At 46.8% G+C, this 18,093-nt stretch overlaps 1 protein-coding gene across 3 annotated transcripts in view; it reads right to left on the bottom strand.

Moving 5' to 3' along the window:
- Nucleotides 1-18,093, bottom strand: part of SPECC1L (sperm antigen with calponin homology and coiled-coil domains 1 like) — a 92,796-nt gene that overhangs the window by 29,168 nt on the left and 45,535 nt on the right. For all 3 annotated transcript variants that reach the window (XM_075320788.1, XM_075320792.1, XM_075320800.1), the window contains exons 7-10: nucleotides 14,491-14,666; nucleotides 14,239-14,405; nucleotides 14,035-14,144; nucleotides 5,766-5,856 (exon numbers count right to left, since the gene is read on the bottom strand). In XM_075320788.1, coding sequence (XP_075176903.1) covers nucleotides 5,766-5,856; nucleotides 14,035-14,144; nucleotides 14,239-14,405; nucleotides 14,491-14,666 — 544 coding nt within the window. The remainder of the gene's footprint in view (nucleotides 1-5,765; nucleotides 5,857-14,034; nucleotides 14,145-14,238; nucleotides 14,406-14,490; nucleotides 14,667-18,093) is intronic.

The raw sequence follows: 18,093 nt of genomic DNA, 5'->3' as shown, positions 1-18,093 counted from the left end.
TGCAGAGCTGTTCTCTGTGATTCTCCACCGGCAGAATGTCCTAAAGATGGCTGCCGGAGCTCTCAGGGGAGGAGTGAAGCCATGGGCGGTGTTAGGAAAAGTGCGGGAATCTGGGGTCCCCACAGTGATCAGTGAGGGGGGAGGGAGCATACAGGATGCCCCGGCCCTCACATCCGACGTCAGGTCGGCTGTCCCGCCCCTATCTCTGATAGACAGGCCGGGGGCGGGAGTTTTGCCACTAGGCCGCGATGAAGCCGGGGACTAAATTTAATACCGCGGCCGACAAGCAGGCGCGGTCGGCGCGGTAGTCCCCGGTCTTCACAATTCAGCAGTCAGTTGCGGCGTCCGGAAACCAGGCGCTCCATACACAGTCCCCATGGGGACACAGAGTACCTCGTGGATGCAGGGCCCTGTCCCTGAGGATAGATAAGCTCCTGTCCAGCAGATTCCCTCAGGGGCTGCGGAGGGAGCACGGTCCCAGAACCTGGATGACCGCTTCGGATCCCACTTCTACCAGAGCCCTCAGGGATGGAGAAGGAAACACGGCATGAGGCTCCGGCCGTCGTACCCGCAATGGGTACCTTAACAGCACCGCCGACTTAGTGGGGTGAGAAGGGAGCATGCCGGGGGCCCCGTGGGGGCCCTCTTTTCTTCCAACCGATACAATCAGCAGCTGCTGCTGACTAAAATGGAGATGTGTGAGTGGATGTGTGCCTCCTTCCACACAAAGCATAAAACTGAGGAGCCCGTGATGCACGGGAGGGTGTATAGGCAGAGGGGAGGGGTTACACTTTTGAGTGTAATACTTTGTGTGGCCTCCGGAGGCAGAAGCTATACACCCAATTGTCTGGGTCTCCCAATGGAGCGACAAAGAAAGTATTTTTTATCGTCTACTAAGAACACAGCAGAAATAAGATCAAATTAAGGCTGAAAATAAAAAGGGGAAAAAAAGGAATAAGGTTAATCAAGGAACTTTATGGTAAAAAATGATTTTACACAAAAACGAAAAATTTCCTTTTATTTTGAAATCATGGGGTACCCTGAAGAAAAACAAAAAGAACACTAAACGTGACAGCACCTCTAAAACACAACCTACATCCAGCTGCAGCTCTTCACCCTACAGAATTTGCAGTGGTTGGTGGAAGACAATGCAGAAGTAGGAGACACTGGCATTATGGACAGCTAATAGATGAACCGTCCAGCCCTCATGGACCTTACCCTGGTTGGACAGTATTGGCATCACAACGAAAGCAGACTTGGTTAAAGTCACCTTCTGCTACATAAGGAGAGCTGTCCATAGTGATACTCAAACTGGAGACTTGGCCTTCAGAGAAAACCTTTAGCAAGAGAATCTCCTGTAGGCAGTATAAGGACCGACTTCTGCTGTTACCATGAAGGTTGTACTGGAATGAGTTGACTCCTAATGAGAAAGAACCCCTAATGTGGGTAATAAAAATGTGAGGAAATGCATCCAGAATGTCCTCAACCCATAAGTGAATGATCTCTAGATGAAATGAAGGACCTTAGCTCTAGGTCACACAAATGTGAAAAATTTCCATTAAGAAACAAGAGCATTTGCTCACTAATGGCGGAGGAATTATACCCCATGAACTTTTCCATATTTTTTTCCTGTTACACCCACAAACTTAAATGTATTTTATGTAATATACCAACACTATATAGCAAGTATTTGTGAAGTGTAAAGGAAATGATACAAGGTTTTCTAAATATTTTTAACATATAAATATGAAAATTGTGATGTGCTTTTGTATTCAACACCCCCCCCCCCTCCAAAGCCAATACTTTGTTGGACCACATTTTGCAGCAATTACTGCAGATAGTGCTTGGGGATATGGCTCTACTAGTTTGGCACATTTAGAGGCTGAAAGTTTTGCCTGTTCTTCTTTGAAAAATAGCTAAAACTCAGTGAGATTGGATGGAGAGCATCTGTGAACAGAAATTTTTAAGTCCTGTCACAGATTATCAATGGGATACAGGAACTTTGATTGGGCCATTCAAACACATAAATATGCTTTGATCTAAACCCCTCCATTGTAGCTCTGGCAGTATGTTTAAGGTCATTGTCCTGCTAGAATGTGAACCTACACCCCAATCTCAAGACTTTTGCAGCCTCTAACAGGTTATCTTCCAGGATTGCCCTGTATTTAGCTCCATCCCCCTTCAAATCAACTCTGATCAGCTTCCCTGTCACTGCTGAAGAAAAAAATCCACACAGCATGATACTGCCACCACCATGTTTGACAGTGTGGATGGTGTTTTCAGGTGATGTGCAGTGTTAGTTTTCGGCCAACCATAGCATTTTCTCTTATCCCAAAAAGTTCTACTTCGGTTTCAAATGACAAGAACACCTTCTCCCACATGCTAGCTGTATTCCCACATAGCTGTTTGCAAACAGCAAATGGGACTTAAGACTTTTTTTTTTTTTTTTAATTGTCTTTCTTTTTGCCACTCTTCCATGTAGGCCAGATTTGTGGAGTATAAGACTAAGGCTATGTGCGCACGTTGCGTGGTGTCCATGCTGAAAAATCTTCAGCGATTTGGCAGTGTATGTGCGCTTCAAATCGCTGAAGAAACACTGCGTAATGGATGCGGTGTGTCTGCAGAACAGATGCCGATTTCATGCGCACTGGATGCTGCCTCTCCCATAGACAGAGTGGGAGCAGCATCCAAAGAGCACGAAATAAGTGACATGTTACTTTTTTGAGCGCAGCGATTTGGACCAAAATTTCAGCATGCAAATCGCTGCGCTCTAAAACGCAATGTGCGTATGGATTATGCACAATCTTCATAGATTGTGCTGGGAACGTAGGACGCATGCGTTTACGTTGCAGTGCAATATGCAACGTAAACGTATGAAATTATGCAACGTGCGCACATAGCCTAATAGTTGTCCTGTGGACAGATTCTCCCACCTGAGCTGTGGATCTCTGCATCTCCTCCAGAGTGACCATGGGCCTCTTGGGTTCTTCTTGAATTAGCGTTCTCCTTGCTTGGGATGTCAGTTTAGGTGGACAGCCATACCTTGGTAGGTTGCAGTTGTGCTATGCTTCTTCCATTTTTTAATGATGGTTTAAACAGAGCTCCATGAGATGTTCAGAGCTTGGGCTATTTTTTATTAACCTACTATGCTTTACTCTTCCCCACAACTTTATCCCTGACCTATCTGATGTGTTTCTTGGTTTTCAAGATGCTGTTTGATCCCTAATGTTGTGAAATAAACCTCTGAAAAGTTCAAAGAACAGCTGAAGTTATACTTAGAATAAATTATGGACTCAATTTGCTAATTAGATGACTTCTGGAGTAATTTGGTCCCTCAGGATTTTATTTATAGGTATCAGACTACAGGGAGCTAAATACAAATGCACGTCATAATTATCAGATTTATATTTTTAAATATTTAGAAAACCATGCAGTATTGCCTTTATATTTCATAACTACTTGATAGTGATGGTCACATAAAACACATTTAAGTTTGTGGGTTCAATGTGAAAAACGTGCAAAAATTCACAGGGTATTAATACTTTTTCAAGGCACTGTATATATGCCTAGGAAAAATCTGGACACAAAGAAATAGGAGTATAAAAGGAGTTCTCTGGCCTTCTAAAGTCTGAATGAAGTCTTACAGCTTCAATATTATCCAGATGTGTTAGATGGATTTCTAAAATAAAATAGATTAGAGATCGGCAAAAAGGGGTTAGGATCAAAATCTGGATGTGTAATGTAATCGTCTCATAAAATGGTTTTGACTTGGGGGAGCCCTCTTCTGCGCTGTAGGAGTCAATCACCGGACGGGATAGAAGAAGTTGACTTGGTTGGTAGAATGTATCCTTACCATGTCCACTACAAGGCTTCTAAAAAAACTATGACTTTAAACTTTTCAAAATAAGAGACTATTTATACAAAATATCGGAAGTAAATGGAAAGACTTATGCTGCTGGATGGACTAATTATTGATAGTAAATGTGAATAAAGGTTAGAACTGTATTCCCTTTGTGAAAGCTAGAAATGAGGATTGCACAGCATTTGCTCTCAGATTTTTTGCTAAATTGTGTCAATTCACCCTAGGGAGTAAAAATAGAAATTAAAACAAAAATGAAAAAAAAAAGAAGATTTTTTTGCATATATGAGCCTTTTTTTAGTTACATTTTATTATGTCTGATCACAAAGAGCTTGTGCTCCCATTTTGCTTTGAAGATTATGTCACCAAGAATCCTTTTGAAAAACATGAACTTCCTTGTTAGGGCAAAGTTGGAAGTCTAAAGAAATGGTCCAAGTGGGAGCTGTACGCAGTATTAACCCTATGAATCCTTTGATGCTGCTGGGCTGAAAGTCATGATGTAATTTTATGGGTCGTTGATGGTATGAGGATGTGGTTGGCCTCTAAGATCGAACTAAGAAGGGACAAATAACAAAACCAAAAATAAAATAGATTAGGAAACTAAAAGCACACACAAATATAAGATGTAATTTGTGTGATGTCCCAATCCTCATCTAAGACGCTGTGAAAAAGAAGAGCTGCAGCCTTTACTATTACATCGTCCAAAAAAGGCTGCAGATGATCGGGGGAGGTGATTAATTGCAGCGGTTAGGTGACCCAATGTAATGTGACTCACTGAGAATAGCAGCATGGACATCACAGAAACGGCTACAGGTATCAATTGTTTTTATGTGATTGTTTTAAAGAGAACCTGTCACATACCTGCAAGGTGATCTGATACGGTCCGGTCTGATGAACGTGGTTGATCTCGGGTCCGGCGCCTCCTCTTTCCTTGGTGGCGCCTCCTCTCTTTCGTCCATCGCCGTCATCCTTGCTTTATGTGGATGACGTCTCCAGCGTCCTCCGCAGTGCCCTCCATTACGCTCCTGCGCTTTGTTCCGCCCTGCTGAGGGCAAAGTACTGTAATGCGCAGGTGGCCTTTGACCTTTCCCCGTGCCTGCGCATTACAGTACTTTGCTCTGCCCTCAGCAGGGCAGAACAAAGTGCGCATGCGCAGGAGCGCAATGGTGGCCTGTGTAGATGACGTAGGATGCGTCATCTACACGAATCAAGGAGTACAGCGATCGCAAGGATAGAGGAGGTGCTGCACCTGAGAACAGCAAAGCCTATCGGACCGCCCCGCAGATGAGTCGGTGACAGGCTCCCTTTAAATGATTATGAGGACATGTTAGGACCAATCAAGATCTGTGACACATCTAGTAAATACTTTCATTTTGCATCAAAAAGAGATAAAGCAACTTTTCTCAGGACTAAATTTTTCTATATGTCTGACATTCATCCTGTATACCAAAAATAGAGAAAAGGGGGTGTGCTACTCTGCTGGTGAAGAATTCACGGGATTCAGGTTAATAAAAATAGCTTGTAGTCCATTTGTAACGTCTACATCGAAAGGACCTCTTCCTCAGGGAATTCTTCACCAGCAGAGCAGCACACCCGCCTTTCTCACTTTTCGGTATATATCAATGTTGGTTTTACCCTACCAGCAGAGCAGCAGCTGGAGTTTTATTATTTAAGGTTTGATTTTTCTTTGCGCTATATCACCTGTAAGGTCCTTTGCCTGCTTTGTATAGTCATATTGTGCTGACAGACTCCCTTTAACATGGGAAGCTAAACAATGGATTACACAGACTGGGCATAGTCTTGTGGAGTCTCAGCCTTCTAGAGGCAAAGCATTTACTGATGGTGCGCTGTTCTCAATCTGAAAAGAAAATAACGAGAACACTTTTGTTCCTTAGATTTCATGTACCTTGTACTGGTATTTCAGGATAACTTGGTCTTTTATCAGACAGGCCTGGTAATGATTTAGTGGAAGATATCGGCCCACTGATGGAGTGTCTCTGCAAAAAGAACAAGAAATAGATGGATTTGATACGACTCAAAAGTAGACGAACTGCTGCTAGCGTATTAACAGCACAAATTATATGCTTTTTAATTTCATTTTTTTATTATGGCATAACAGATATAAAGCCCAGTAGTATATCCGAAGAAAGAAAATTGTCCTTAGGCTACATTCACACAATGGTTTAACCCCTTCATGAGCTTGCCATTTTCCGGTTTTATTCATTTTCGTTTTTTGTTTCCTCCCCTTCTTACACGAGCCATAACCTTTTTATTTTTCTGTCAACATTGCCATATGAGACTTATTTTTTGCAGGACGAGTTGCACTTTCTAATGAAACCATTTATGTTACCATATAGTATACTGGAAAAGAGGGGGAAAAAAAATACTAAGTGCAGAAAAATTGCAAAGAAAAAGCGCAATTCCAGAATTTCTTTTTTTTTTTTTACCAACCATGTTCACTATTTGGTAAAACTGACATGGCAGAACGATTCTCCAGGTTAGTACGTGTACACAGATGCCAAACATGCATGGGATTTTTTTGTTCTTTTTAGATAAGTGGTGAAAAAATTTTGTTGCCATTTTCCGAGACCAGAAATATTTTCAATTTTCAGGATATAGGGCTGGGTAAACAGTTTTTGCGCCCTCAGCTGACGTTTTTACAGATGCAACTTTTTGGGTAGATACGATTTTTTGATTCCCTCTACTGCATTTTATTGCAATGTTTCGCCAAACAAAAAAACTAATTCTGGTGTTTTTTTTCGTTACGCTGTTTACCGATCAGATGATTTGTTAGATATTCATAGATAGGACATAAAGTATCACATGACATCCTCATTGAAAAAAATGATCAAGTATAGAATTGACAAAAAATCAGTTAGATGGATTCACAACTGGCTTAATGATCGGGCGCAACGAGAAATACTAAATGGTTACACATCAACCTGGAGGAAAGTCAAAAGTGGGGTGCCGCAAGGCTCTGTCCTGGGGCCAGTGCTGTTTAATATCTTTATAAATTATCTGGATAACGGAATTAGTTGGAAACTCACAAAATTTGCAGATGATACTAAGATAGGAGGAGTAGCCAACACTAGAGAGGAAAGAGCGTATTCAAAAGGATCTAGACACACAATGGGCCAAGAAGAACAGAATGTTTTCTAACAGGGACAAATGCAAAGTCCTACATCTGGGTAAAAGAAATGTAAAAACCATATATAGTATGGAAGGAATAGAACTAGGTGATAGAACCAGGGAAAAGGACTTTGGCATAATAGTGGATCTCAGATTCAACATGTGCTAACAATGTGAACCTGCAGCTAAAAAGGCCAACAAAATTCTGGGATGTATCAAAACAAGCATTGAATCTAGATCAAGAGAGGTAATTATTCCCCTATATTCTGCCCTGGTCAGACAACACCTGGAATACTGTGTATAGTTTGGGCGCCTCAATTCAAGCAAGACATCGATATATTGGAGCAAGTCCAGAGAAGAGCAACCACGATTGTAGAAGGTCTGCAAACCATGTCATATGAAGAACTGCTAAAAGAACTAGGGATGTTTAGTTTGAAAAAGAGAAGGCTGAGAGGAGACTTAATAGCGGTTTACAAATATCTGAAAGGTAGTCATAATGCAGAGGGAATTACCCTATTCTCATTAACACAAGGAAGTACAAGAAGCAATGGGATAAAACTTGAAGGAAAGAGATTCAAATTAGACATTAGGAAAGAAGGGAATTTTGTTTACTTACCGTAAATTCCTTTTCTTCTAGCTCCAATTGGGAGACCCAGACAATTGGGTGTATAGCTATTGCCTCTGGAGGCCACACAAAGTATTACACTTAAAAGTGTAAGGCCCCTCCCCTTCTGGCTATACACCCCCAGTGGGATCACTGGCTCACCAGTTTTAGTGCCAAAGCAAGAAGGAGGAAAGCCAATAACTGGTTTAAAGACCAATTCAATCCGAGGAAACATCGGAGAACTGAACCATACCACATGAACAACATGTGTACCCGAAAAAACAGAAAAACCCCGAGAAAACAGGGCGGGTGCTGGGTCTCCCAATTGGAGCTAGAAGAAAAGGAATTTACGGTAAGTAAACAAAATTCCCTTCTTCTTTTTCGCTCCTAATTGGGAGACCCAGACAATTGGGACGTCCAAAAGCAGTCCCTGGGTGGGTAAAAGAATACCTCGTGATAGGGCCGTCAAACAGCCCTTTCCTACAGGTGGGCAATCGCCGCCTGAAGGACTTATCTACCTAGGCTGGCGTCTGCCGAAGCGTAGGTATGCACCTGAAAATGCTTGGTAAAAGTATGCAGACTCAATCAGGTAGGTGCCTGACACACCTGCTGAGCCGTAGCCTGGTGCCGTAATGCCCAGGATGCACCCACGGCTCTGGTAGAATGGGCCTTCAGCCTTGAGAGAACCAGAAGCCCAGTAGAACTGTAGGTTTCAAGAATTGGTTCCTCGATCCCCCGAGCCAGGGTGGATTCAGAAGCTTGCGACTGTTTACGCCGACCAGCGACAAGGACAAAGAGTGCATCCGGGTGGCGCAGGAGCGCCATGCGGGAAGTAGAACCTGAGTGCTCTCACCAGAACCAACAGATGCAAATCCTTCTGAAATTGATGGACTGGACGAGGACACAAAGAAGGTGAGGTGATATCCTGATTGATATGAAAGTGGGATACCACCTTAGGGAGAAATTCCGGAATCGGACGCAGAACTACCCTGTCCTGGTGAAGGACCAGGAAGGGAGATTTGTATGAGAGCGTTGCTAGCTCGGAAACTCTCCTAAGAGACGAGACCGTTACTAGAAGGCCACTTCCCGAGAAAAGCGGGAAGGGAGACCTCTTTCAAAGGCTCGAAAGGCGGCATCTGGAGAGCAATTAGAACCTTGTTCAGATCCCAGGGCTCTAACGGCCGCCTGTACGGAGTGCTGAGACGACAAACTCCCCGTAGGAACGTGCGTACCTGAGGAAGTCGTTTCTGAAAAAATACAGATAGCGCTGAGACTTGTCCCTAAAGGGAATTGAGCGACAACCCTTTTTCCAACCTAGATTGCAGGAAGGAAGGAAACATAGACGATGCAACCGGCCAGGGAGAAACACCCTGCGCCGAGCACCGAGATAAGAATATCTTCCACGTCCTGTGGTCAATCTTGGCGGACGTTGGTATGCTAGCCTGTCTCATGGTGGCAACCACGTCCTGAGGTAATCCTGACGACACTAGGTTCCAGGACTCAATGCCACACCATCAGGTTGAGGGCCGTAGAATTCAAATGGAAGAATGGCCCTTGAGACAGCCAGTCTGATTGGTCTGGTAGTGCCCCCGGTTAGCCTACCGTGAGGCACCACAGAACCGGGAACCACAACATCCTCGGCCAATCTGTAGCGACGAGGATGGCGCGGCCGCAGTCGGTCCTGATCTAGCGCAGCACTCTGGGCAACAATGCCAGAGGTGGCACATAAGGTAGCTGGAACTGCGACCAATGCTGAACTAAGGCGTCTGCCGCCAGAGCCCGATGATTGTGAAACCGTGCCATGAAGCTGGCACATTGTTGTTGTGCCGTGACGCCATTAGATCGACGTCCGGCCTCTGTCAGCGGCGCCAGATCTCCTGAAACCCGTCCGGGTGAAGAGACCATACCCTTTCGGCCACACCCCGGCGACTTAGGAAGTCAGCTTCCTAGTTTTCCACGCCTGGGATGTGAACTGTGGATATGGTGGATGCCGTGTCTTCCACCCACATCAGAACCTGCCGGACTTCCTGGAAGGCTTGCCGGTTGCGCGTTCTTCCTTGGTGGTTGATGTATGCCACCGCTGTGGAGTTGTCCGACTGAAGTCGGATTTGCTTGCTGTCCAGCTGCTGTTGGAAGGTTTGTAGGGCAAGATACACTGCTCTGTGTTCAAGAACATTGATCTGAAGGGTGGACTCTTGCTGAGTCCACGTACCCTGAGCGCTGTGATGGAGAAAAACTGCTCCCCACCCTGATAGACTCGCGTCTGTCGTAACTATCGCCCAGGATGGGGATAGGAAGGACCTTCTTTTTGACCATGAGGTGGGAAGAAGCCACCACCGTAGAGATTCCTTGGCCGCCTGAGAAAGAAAGACGACTCTGTTGAGGGAGGTCGACTCCCCGTCCCATTGGCGGAGAATGTCACATTGTAGTGGACGCAGATGAAACTGCGCGAAAAGAACTGCCTCCATTGCTACCATCTTACGTAGGAAGTGCATGAGGCGTCTCAATGTGTGCGACTGGTTCTTAAAGAAGAGATTGCAGCCCGTAGTGAATGCTGTTTGTCTAGCGGAAGCTTCACTATCGCTGAGAGAGTATGAAACTCCATGCCTAGATATGTTAGCGATAGGGTCGGGGTCGGATCTGACTTCAAAAAGTTAATGATCCACCCAAAACTCTAGAGAGTCTCCAGCGCAACGTTCGGGCAGTGTCGGCATGTTTCCTAAGAGAGTGCCTTGACAAGTAGATCGTCTAAATATGGGATCACAGAGTGACCCTGAGAGTGCAGGACTGTGACTACTGCTGCCCTGACCTTGGCGAAGACCAGTGGGACTGTCGCTAGCCGGAAGGTAGAGCTACGAACAGAAGGTGTTCGTCTCCTATAACGAAGCGTAGAAACGCTAGTGCTCTGGATCAATCGGCACGTGTGGATAAGCATCCTTGATGCCTAATGATGCTAGGAAATCTCCTTGGGACATTGAGGCGATGACATGGCGGAGGGATTCCATCCGGAACCGCCTGGTGTCCACGAGCTTGCTGAGCAGTTTTAGATCCAGAACGGGACGGAACGGCCCGTTCTTATAGGCACCGCAAATAATTTGGGGTAAAAACCGTGACCTTGTTCCTGAAGAGGAACGGGGGTCATCACTCTTTCTGCCTATAGAGTGCACCCTGTTTGCAGAAGAGCAGCGGCTCGGCCGGGAGGTGGAGAAGTTCTGAAGAATCGAGTTGGAGGACGAGAAGTGAGCTCTATCCTGTACCCGTGAGACAGAATGTCTCACACCCAACGGTCATTGACCTATGGCAGCTAAATATCGCCAAGGCGGGTGAGCCTGCTACCGACCGAGGATGCGGAGAGAGGAGGCCGCAAGTCATGAGGAAGCCGCTTTGGAAGCGGGTTTTCAGACTGTCTCTTTTTTGGGCGTGACTGAGCCCGCCAAGAATCTGAGCTCCTCTGATCCTTTTGAGTCCACATTGGACGAGGAAAAATGGGACCTGCCCGAGCCTCGAAAAGACCGAAACCACGACTGCCTCCTGCTCTGTTGGGGTTTGTTGTGTCCGGGCTGAGGAAAGGATGAATCCTTACCCCTGGACTGTTTAATGGTTACATCCAAACGCTCACCAAACAGTCGGTCAGCCGAAAAAGGCAACTGGTTAAGCAACCTTTTTTGGAAGCAGAATCTGCCTTCCATTCACTTAACGAGCAGACCAGGCTCTGCTTAAAAACACGGAGCAGCGGAGGCTACTGCCGTACGGTTCGCAGAGTCTAGGGCAACCTGAATCGCGTAAGAAACAAATGCAGACATTTGAGAGGTTAAGGATGCCACCTGCGGCACAGATGTACGTGTAACCGTGTCAATCTGTGTAAGACAAGCTGAAATAGCTTGGAGTGCCCCAAGGGTGAGAATGCTGGAGCCAACGGTGCGCCGACAGTCTCATAGATGGATTTAGACCAGAGATCCATCTGTCTGTCAGTGGCATCTTTAAGTGCAGCTCCATCTCCCACTGCAACTATGGATCTAGCTACAAGCCTGGAGATTGGAGGATGCCGCTTGGGACACTGGGTCCAGTCCATGACCACGTCAGGGGGCAGGGATAACGTGTATCCTAAGCCGTTTGGAGAAGCGCATATCTGGATAAGTGTGGTGTTCCTGGACTGCCTCTCTGAAGGCAGAGTGGTCCAGAAAAATACGTGAAGCTGACTCCTCCACTGGAGGAGCTGGGTGAGAAATAACCAACATTCTATTGATGGACGCTATAAGATTATTCACTATGGCGTCACCATTAGGTGTATCCAGATTGAGAGCGGTCTCAGGATCAGAATCCTGAGCCGCTACTTCCGCCTCATTACACAGAGAGTCCTTCTGCTAGGACCCTGATGAAACCGAGGGCCGCTCATAGTGAGCCCGCTTAGGCTGTCTGGGACTGACGTCTGTGCAGAGCCGTGACTCTGGGATGCATGTGACATTCCCGGAGCTGTTAGTTGTTCACACTGAGGGGGGCCATGGATCAATGATTCAACAGTGCCCATGTTGTGAGAGACATGTCCGGACTGCTAGGCTTCTAGTATCATAGCCATAGTCTCAGAAAATCTGTCAGTAAATACTGCAGACACCGTCCTCATCCTCTGGCCATTAGCAGAGACTCCGGCTGAGTTGGATATAATGGGGGTCTATGTAACCTGCCGGCCGTATAGCCGTACATGCTGTACCGGCTGCATAGAAAAACATGTGGTTCTGCACCTTTGTTTTACACAGAGAATATGCTGATAACTCCTCCGCACAATCCAGGAGGGTATATACAACGTGCGACCAAACAGTGCAATGTATATAGTACAAGCATATCTATAAGTGCACTTCTGCACTAGTGGGGTTAGCACCACAGGTGCTGCTTAACGCCTGTTGCAGCGATTGTGTGACTATCAGAATGCCAGGGTCTTCCACACTTGTCTCTGTATCGTACAGAAACTGACACTAATGGCTGCCGGCGTCCTTGTAGAGAAGGAAGCCGTGGGCGTGCCTCAGAAAGTGCGGGAATCCGGTTTCACAGTGCACACAGTGAGAGGGGTGGAGTATGCAAAACATACTCCAGCTCTCAGCGCTGCTGTGCTATGCAGCGTCACGCCCCTACCCTGACTGTCAGGCCTGTGGGCGGTAACGAAGGGAGACTAGGCCCAGAAGCCGGGGACTCGAGTTAATAAGCGCGGCCGGCATATCAGTGCTGGCCGGCGCGGAAGTCCCCGGCGCACCACAAATCCCAGCGGCGCCTTAAATAAAAATGGCAGCGGCGGTTAGCGCAGTAGTCACCCAATACACTAACACACCCAGCAACGCTGTGGTGTGCGATGGCACTAGTGCGGACAGCGCCGCTGTCCCTGGCGCACTAACACACCCAGCAGTGCTGCCGTGTATCTGCGCGGTCCCCACAGGGACACAGAGTACCTCCATGTAGCAGGGCCATGTCCCTGAAGATACTCCGCTCCATGTCCAGCAGATACCAGGGGCTGTGGATGGAGCACGGTCTCAGTGCCTGGAGACCGATAGAATCCCACTTCACCCAGAGCCCTGTAAAAAGGGATGGGGAAGGAAGCAGCATGTGGGCTCCTGCCGCCGTACCCGCAATGGGTACCTCAACCTTAACAAACACCTCCGACATGAAGTGGGGTGAGAAGGGAGCATGCTGGGAGCCCTGTATGGGCCCTCTTTTCTTCCATCCGACATAGTCAGCAGCTGCTGCTGACTAAACAGTGGAGCTATGCGTGGATGTGTTGCCTCCTTCGCACAAAGCACAAAACTGGTGAGCCAGTGATCCCACTGGGGGTGTATAGCCAGAAGGGGAGGGGCCTTACACTTTTAAGTGTAATACTTTGTGTGGCCTCCAGAGGCAATAGCTATACACCCAATTGTCTGGGTCTCCCAATTAGGAGCGAAAAAGAAAACTTTGACAGTGAGGGCAGTCAGAGAGTGGAACAGGCTGCAACGGGAGGTGGTGAGCTCTCCATCAATGGAAATCTTCAAGCGGAAACTGGATAAACATAAAGCTGGGATGATTTAGGAAAGGTGGAACTCACAGGGGGTTGGACCCAATGGCCTTTGAGGTCACTTCCAACGCTACCATTCTATGATTCTATGACATTTCTGAATGCAGCGAAAGCAATTTTTTTTTTTTTAAATTAACTTTAATTTTCAATGAGGAAAAAAGGTGTGATTTGAACTTGTGGGTTTTTTTCATATTTTTTCACTTTTTATTGCATTTACTAGTCCACTTAGGGAATTTGAAGCTGTGATTTCCAATGCACCTGCAACTGAGACAGTCAGCAAGCATGAAGATTAGCCAGTAAATAGTGCACGGGACTACAGGTTTTCTATCATGAAAGTAAAGCAGACAGAAAACGCATGTAGAAAAACACACACCCTGAAGTACTAGCAGATGTTCTATTTCTTACCTGCATGGGGGACACGGCAGCAGCAGGTGGTGTCTTCATTGGGCTAGGACTGAGGGGTGTGCGGGGAATTGAAGCTGCTGCAGCAGCAGCTGCTACTGCTGGACTGGGGGCTATCGAGAGGGGATAATATGCAAGTTACACTACACATTACTACTGATGACGGCACAGCACATTTTTTTTGCCCTATTAAGACGATAACTGTACCTTGTGAAGATGCGTTGTCAAATGATTTTATGAGAGTCTTGACTGTAGGTGTAGGTTCAGAAGAGGTGGAAGACCTACGACTAAGACCCATTCCCTGTCTTAACGCTGCCAGGTCTCTCTCCACCGCATTCATGTAATTATACACCCGACCCCTTTCTTCTTCTTGCCTAGATAGATTGGAAGATTTAGTACTCATATGCAATTGCACATTTCTACATATTTTCATTACCCACTACCTATTGATGGCCTTACTTGCGGGACGCAGCATTATCCAATTCTTTTGCAAGTTTTTCATTCTTCTCCTGTGCCTCGTGGAGACGTCGCTTTAGCTCACCAATTTCTTCTTGTGCTTCTGACTTGATATCATTAGCAATAACAACTGCAGTTTGTAAATCGGCTTGAAACTGGCGCCACTCAGCAGACTCTTCCTGTATGGCGATAAGAGGAGGATTCACCTCAACAGGTCTGGCATATTGAAATATTTACTTGAATATACGTACAGGTTTTAGAGTAGGGTAATACAACACTTCTCATTTTGCAAAAAAGAAGGACAAGAATAAACAAGGGAATTTCTTTTAAAGGGAATCTGTCCATAGAATCAACCCTCCTAAGCCCTCTGTCAGGCGCGCAGGTCATAGAGAGGTAAATAAAAAGATACCTTGATATCTGCAATTTGATATTTTGATCGAGAAATTCACGTTTTTCTTAATATGTAAATGAGCTGTTAAAGAGAATCTGTCAGCAGGTTTTTGCTACCTCATCTAAGAGCAGCATGATATAGGCAAAAGGCTAAGATTAACTATGTATCACTTAGATTACTGGATGCAGCCAGTTCTGACTAAAGGCCCAGTCACACTAAACAACTTAGGCTGCTTTCACACTACGTCTTTTTAACATGCGTCCTGAACGTTTTTTTGCTGCAAAAGCGGATCCTGCTTTTACAGCAAAAAATGCATGCAAACGCATGTCTTATTTTGCAGGATCCTGTCACTGGATGTTTAGGGGCGGGCATTGGAGTCATGTGATCGGGAGTGAGGGGAACTAAACGTGCCAGACTGGGAGCCGGCATCTGACAGCTGCGAGGCTCGTAACCAAGATAAACATCGGGTAACTTGCTTGGATACCCGATATTTACTTTGGTTACAAGTGTCTGCAGCTGCTAGGAGCCGGGCTCCCTGCACACGTTACCAACGTAAACATCGGGTAACTAAGATAAGTGGTTACCCGATATTTACCTTGGTTACGAGTGTCCGCAGCTCTCAGGTGGGGGAGAGGGTGGGGGAGAGGGTGGGGGAGAGGGTGGGGGAGAGGGTGGGGGAGAGGGAGGGGGAGAGGGAGGGGGAGAGACAGAGAGAGGGAGGAGAGAGACAGAGAGGTAGGAGAGAGATAGACTGATCACGGAGGCTGGCTTCTGGGCATGCTCAGTAGAGCAAGCAGGATCCTGCCTATCAGCACGCCAGCGTTCACATGCGTTTGCGTGCTGTTTAGTCAGGATCCAGCAATTTGCAGAAGTTGGACGCAGCTCAAAAACGCTACAAGTAGCGTTTTTGAAAGATGTTAAAAAACTGCAAGTCGCTGGATCCTCACTATAACGCACGCAAACGCAGGTGAACGCATGTTAACGCGAGTCCATTGCAAATGCATTGAAATGAAAACGCATTTGCACTGGATCCGTTTCTGCGTTAAAAAAACGTTCAGGACGCATGTTAAATAAACGTAGTGTGAAAGCAGCCTTACCAGCGATCCCAACAACGATACAACCTGATAGGGATCGCTGGTAAGTTGCTAGAAGGTCGCTGGTGAGATGTCACACTAAGCGACGCTCCAGCGATCCCACCAGCAACCTGACCTGGCAGGGATCGCTGGAGCGTCGCTACACGTGGAAGCGATGCTGCGCTTGGTAACTAAGGGAAATATCGGGTAACCAACCCGATATTTACCTTGGTTACCAGCGCACACTGCTTAGCGCTGGCTCCCTGCACACCTAGCCACAGTACACATCGGGTTAATTACCCGATGTGTACTCTGCTACGTGTGCAGGCAGCAGGGAGCCAGCTTCTGCGGACGCTGGTAACCACAGTAAACATCGGGTAACCAAGAAGCCCTTCCCTTGGTTACCCGATATTTACCTTCGTTACCAGCGTCCGCCGCTCTCACACTGCCAGTGCCGGCTCCCTGTTCCCTGCACTCCTAGCCACAGTACACATCGGGTTAATTACCCGATGTGTAGTCTGGCTACGTGTGCAGAGAGCAGGGAGCCGGCACTGACAGCTGAGAGCGGCGGACGCCGGTAACGAAGGTAAATATCTGGTAACCAAGGAAAGGGCTTCTTGGTTACCCGCTGTTTACCGTGGTTACCAGCGTCTGCAGAAGCCGGCTCCTGCTGCCTGCACATTTAGTTGTTGCTCTGTCGCTGTCACACACAGCGATGTGCGCTTCACAGCGGGAGAGCAACAACTAAAAAATGGTCCAGGACATTCAGCAACAACCAACGACCTCACAGCAGGGGCCAGGTTGTTGCTGGATGTCACACTAAGCAACATCGCTAGCAAGTTGTGCCTCAGCAGCGATGTTGCTAGGGATGTTGCTTAGTGTGATGGTACCTTAAAAGACAGAGTGAAAGATTTGAGATTTTGCATGCAGCAGTACAGGTAGAGCTGCCTCACACCAGGCTTTCAGTGTACATTTCTGTAGACAGAAGCTTATAATCACAGAAGGGGGTGGAGTCGGACTACAGCTCACATGCTGACAATACCTATTCATGATAAAGATAAGCGGCTTAAACTAACATTGAAGGTAAACAAAAGATAACACATGCAGTACTGAATTTTTTGTTTTAACTCTCACAACAAGCTGTCTTCACATTACATTACAAAAACCTGCTGACAGTGTCCCTTTAAGATCTGTGGGCCGCACACAGATCTTCCAGAGAATCTACCTCCAGAGCTTAGTTTACATCTGGGCTAAAGTCTCTCTTTGCCATCTGAGACTCCTCACATTAAACATACTCCCTTTCCTTTGGTGCTTAAAGGGTTAATGCCAGTTTTACTTTGCAGCAGCTTTCCACTCCTGGTCTAAGGTGTTTCTGGTTTGTGACTACTCCTGTCCCCTATATATGGCCACCTCTCCCTGTAGATAGCGCCAGTTATTCTGAATCCACTCAGTAGCTAGGCCTTGATGTGGAAGGAGCTGCTGGAGCAGTGTAGGCTGCAGGCTTGGTGTCTGACTGCAGCTGTGAAGCTGGGCTTTATCCTTTGTTGTTTCCCCTGTGTGTTGTACCTTCCCTTCATGCTATATTAGTGCAGCGGTTGGAATAGTGATCCTTGCCTGCCAAGCTCACTAGCCAGGGTTATTACAGGGTCTCTCAGGGCTTCAAGTATCCTGCTCGACTACAGGTAAGGAACCTGTATAGGGACTGGCTATGAGTGCAGGATGCATCTGCAAGTGAGCTCAGGTGTCGTCCCATTATCTGCCTCCCTAGCACCAGGGCGAACTGTCGTTATAGTGTCCCCGATGTACCCCTTGTTTATTGTGATGAACCCTGTTTGTTATGTGTCTTGCCCCATGCCGTTACTTCCCTAAGGCGGGCTTTGCACGTTGCGACATTGCACGTGCGATGACGATGGGGTCAAATCGAAAGTGACGCACATCCGGCGTCGCAGTCGATATCGCAACGTGTAAAACCTTTTTGATAAGATGAACGAGCGCAAAAGCGTCGTTATCGTATCATCGCTGCAACCTCCGACATTTCCATAATGCCGATGGTGCGACAGGTACGATGTTGTTCCTCGCTCCAGCGGCAGCACACATCTCCGCCCCTCCGCTTCAATTGGCCGCCTGCCGTGTGACGTCGCT

Source organism: Anomaloglossus baeobatrachus, chromosome 1 (assembly GCF_048569485.1).
Source record: "Anomaloglossus baeobatrachus isolate aAnoBae1 chromosome 1, aAnoBae1.hap1, whole genome shotgun sequence".
NCBI classification, from domain to species: Eukaryota; Metazoa; Chordata; class Amphibia; order Anura; family Aromobatidae; genus Anomaloglossus; species Anomaloglossus baeobatrachus.
This window is presented reverse-complemented; position numbering and strand designations above follow the sequence as displayed.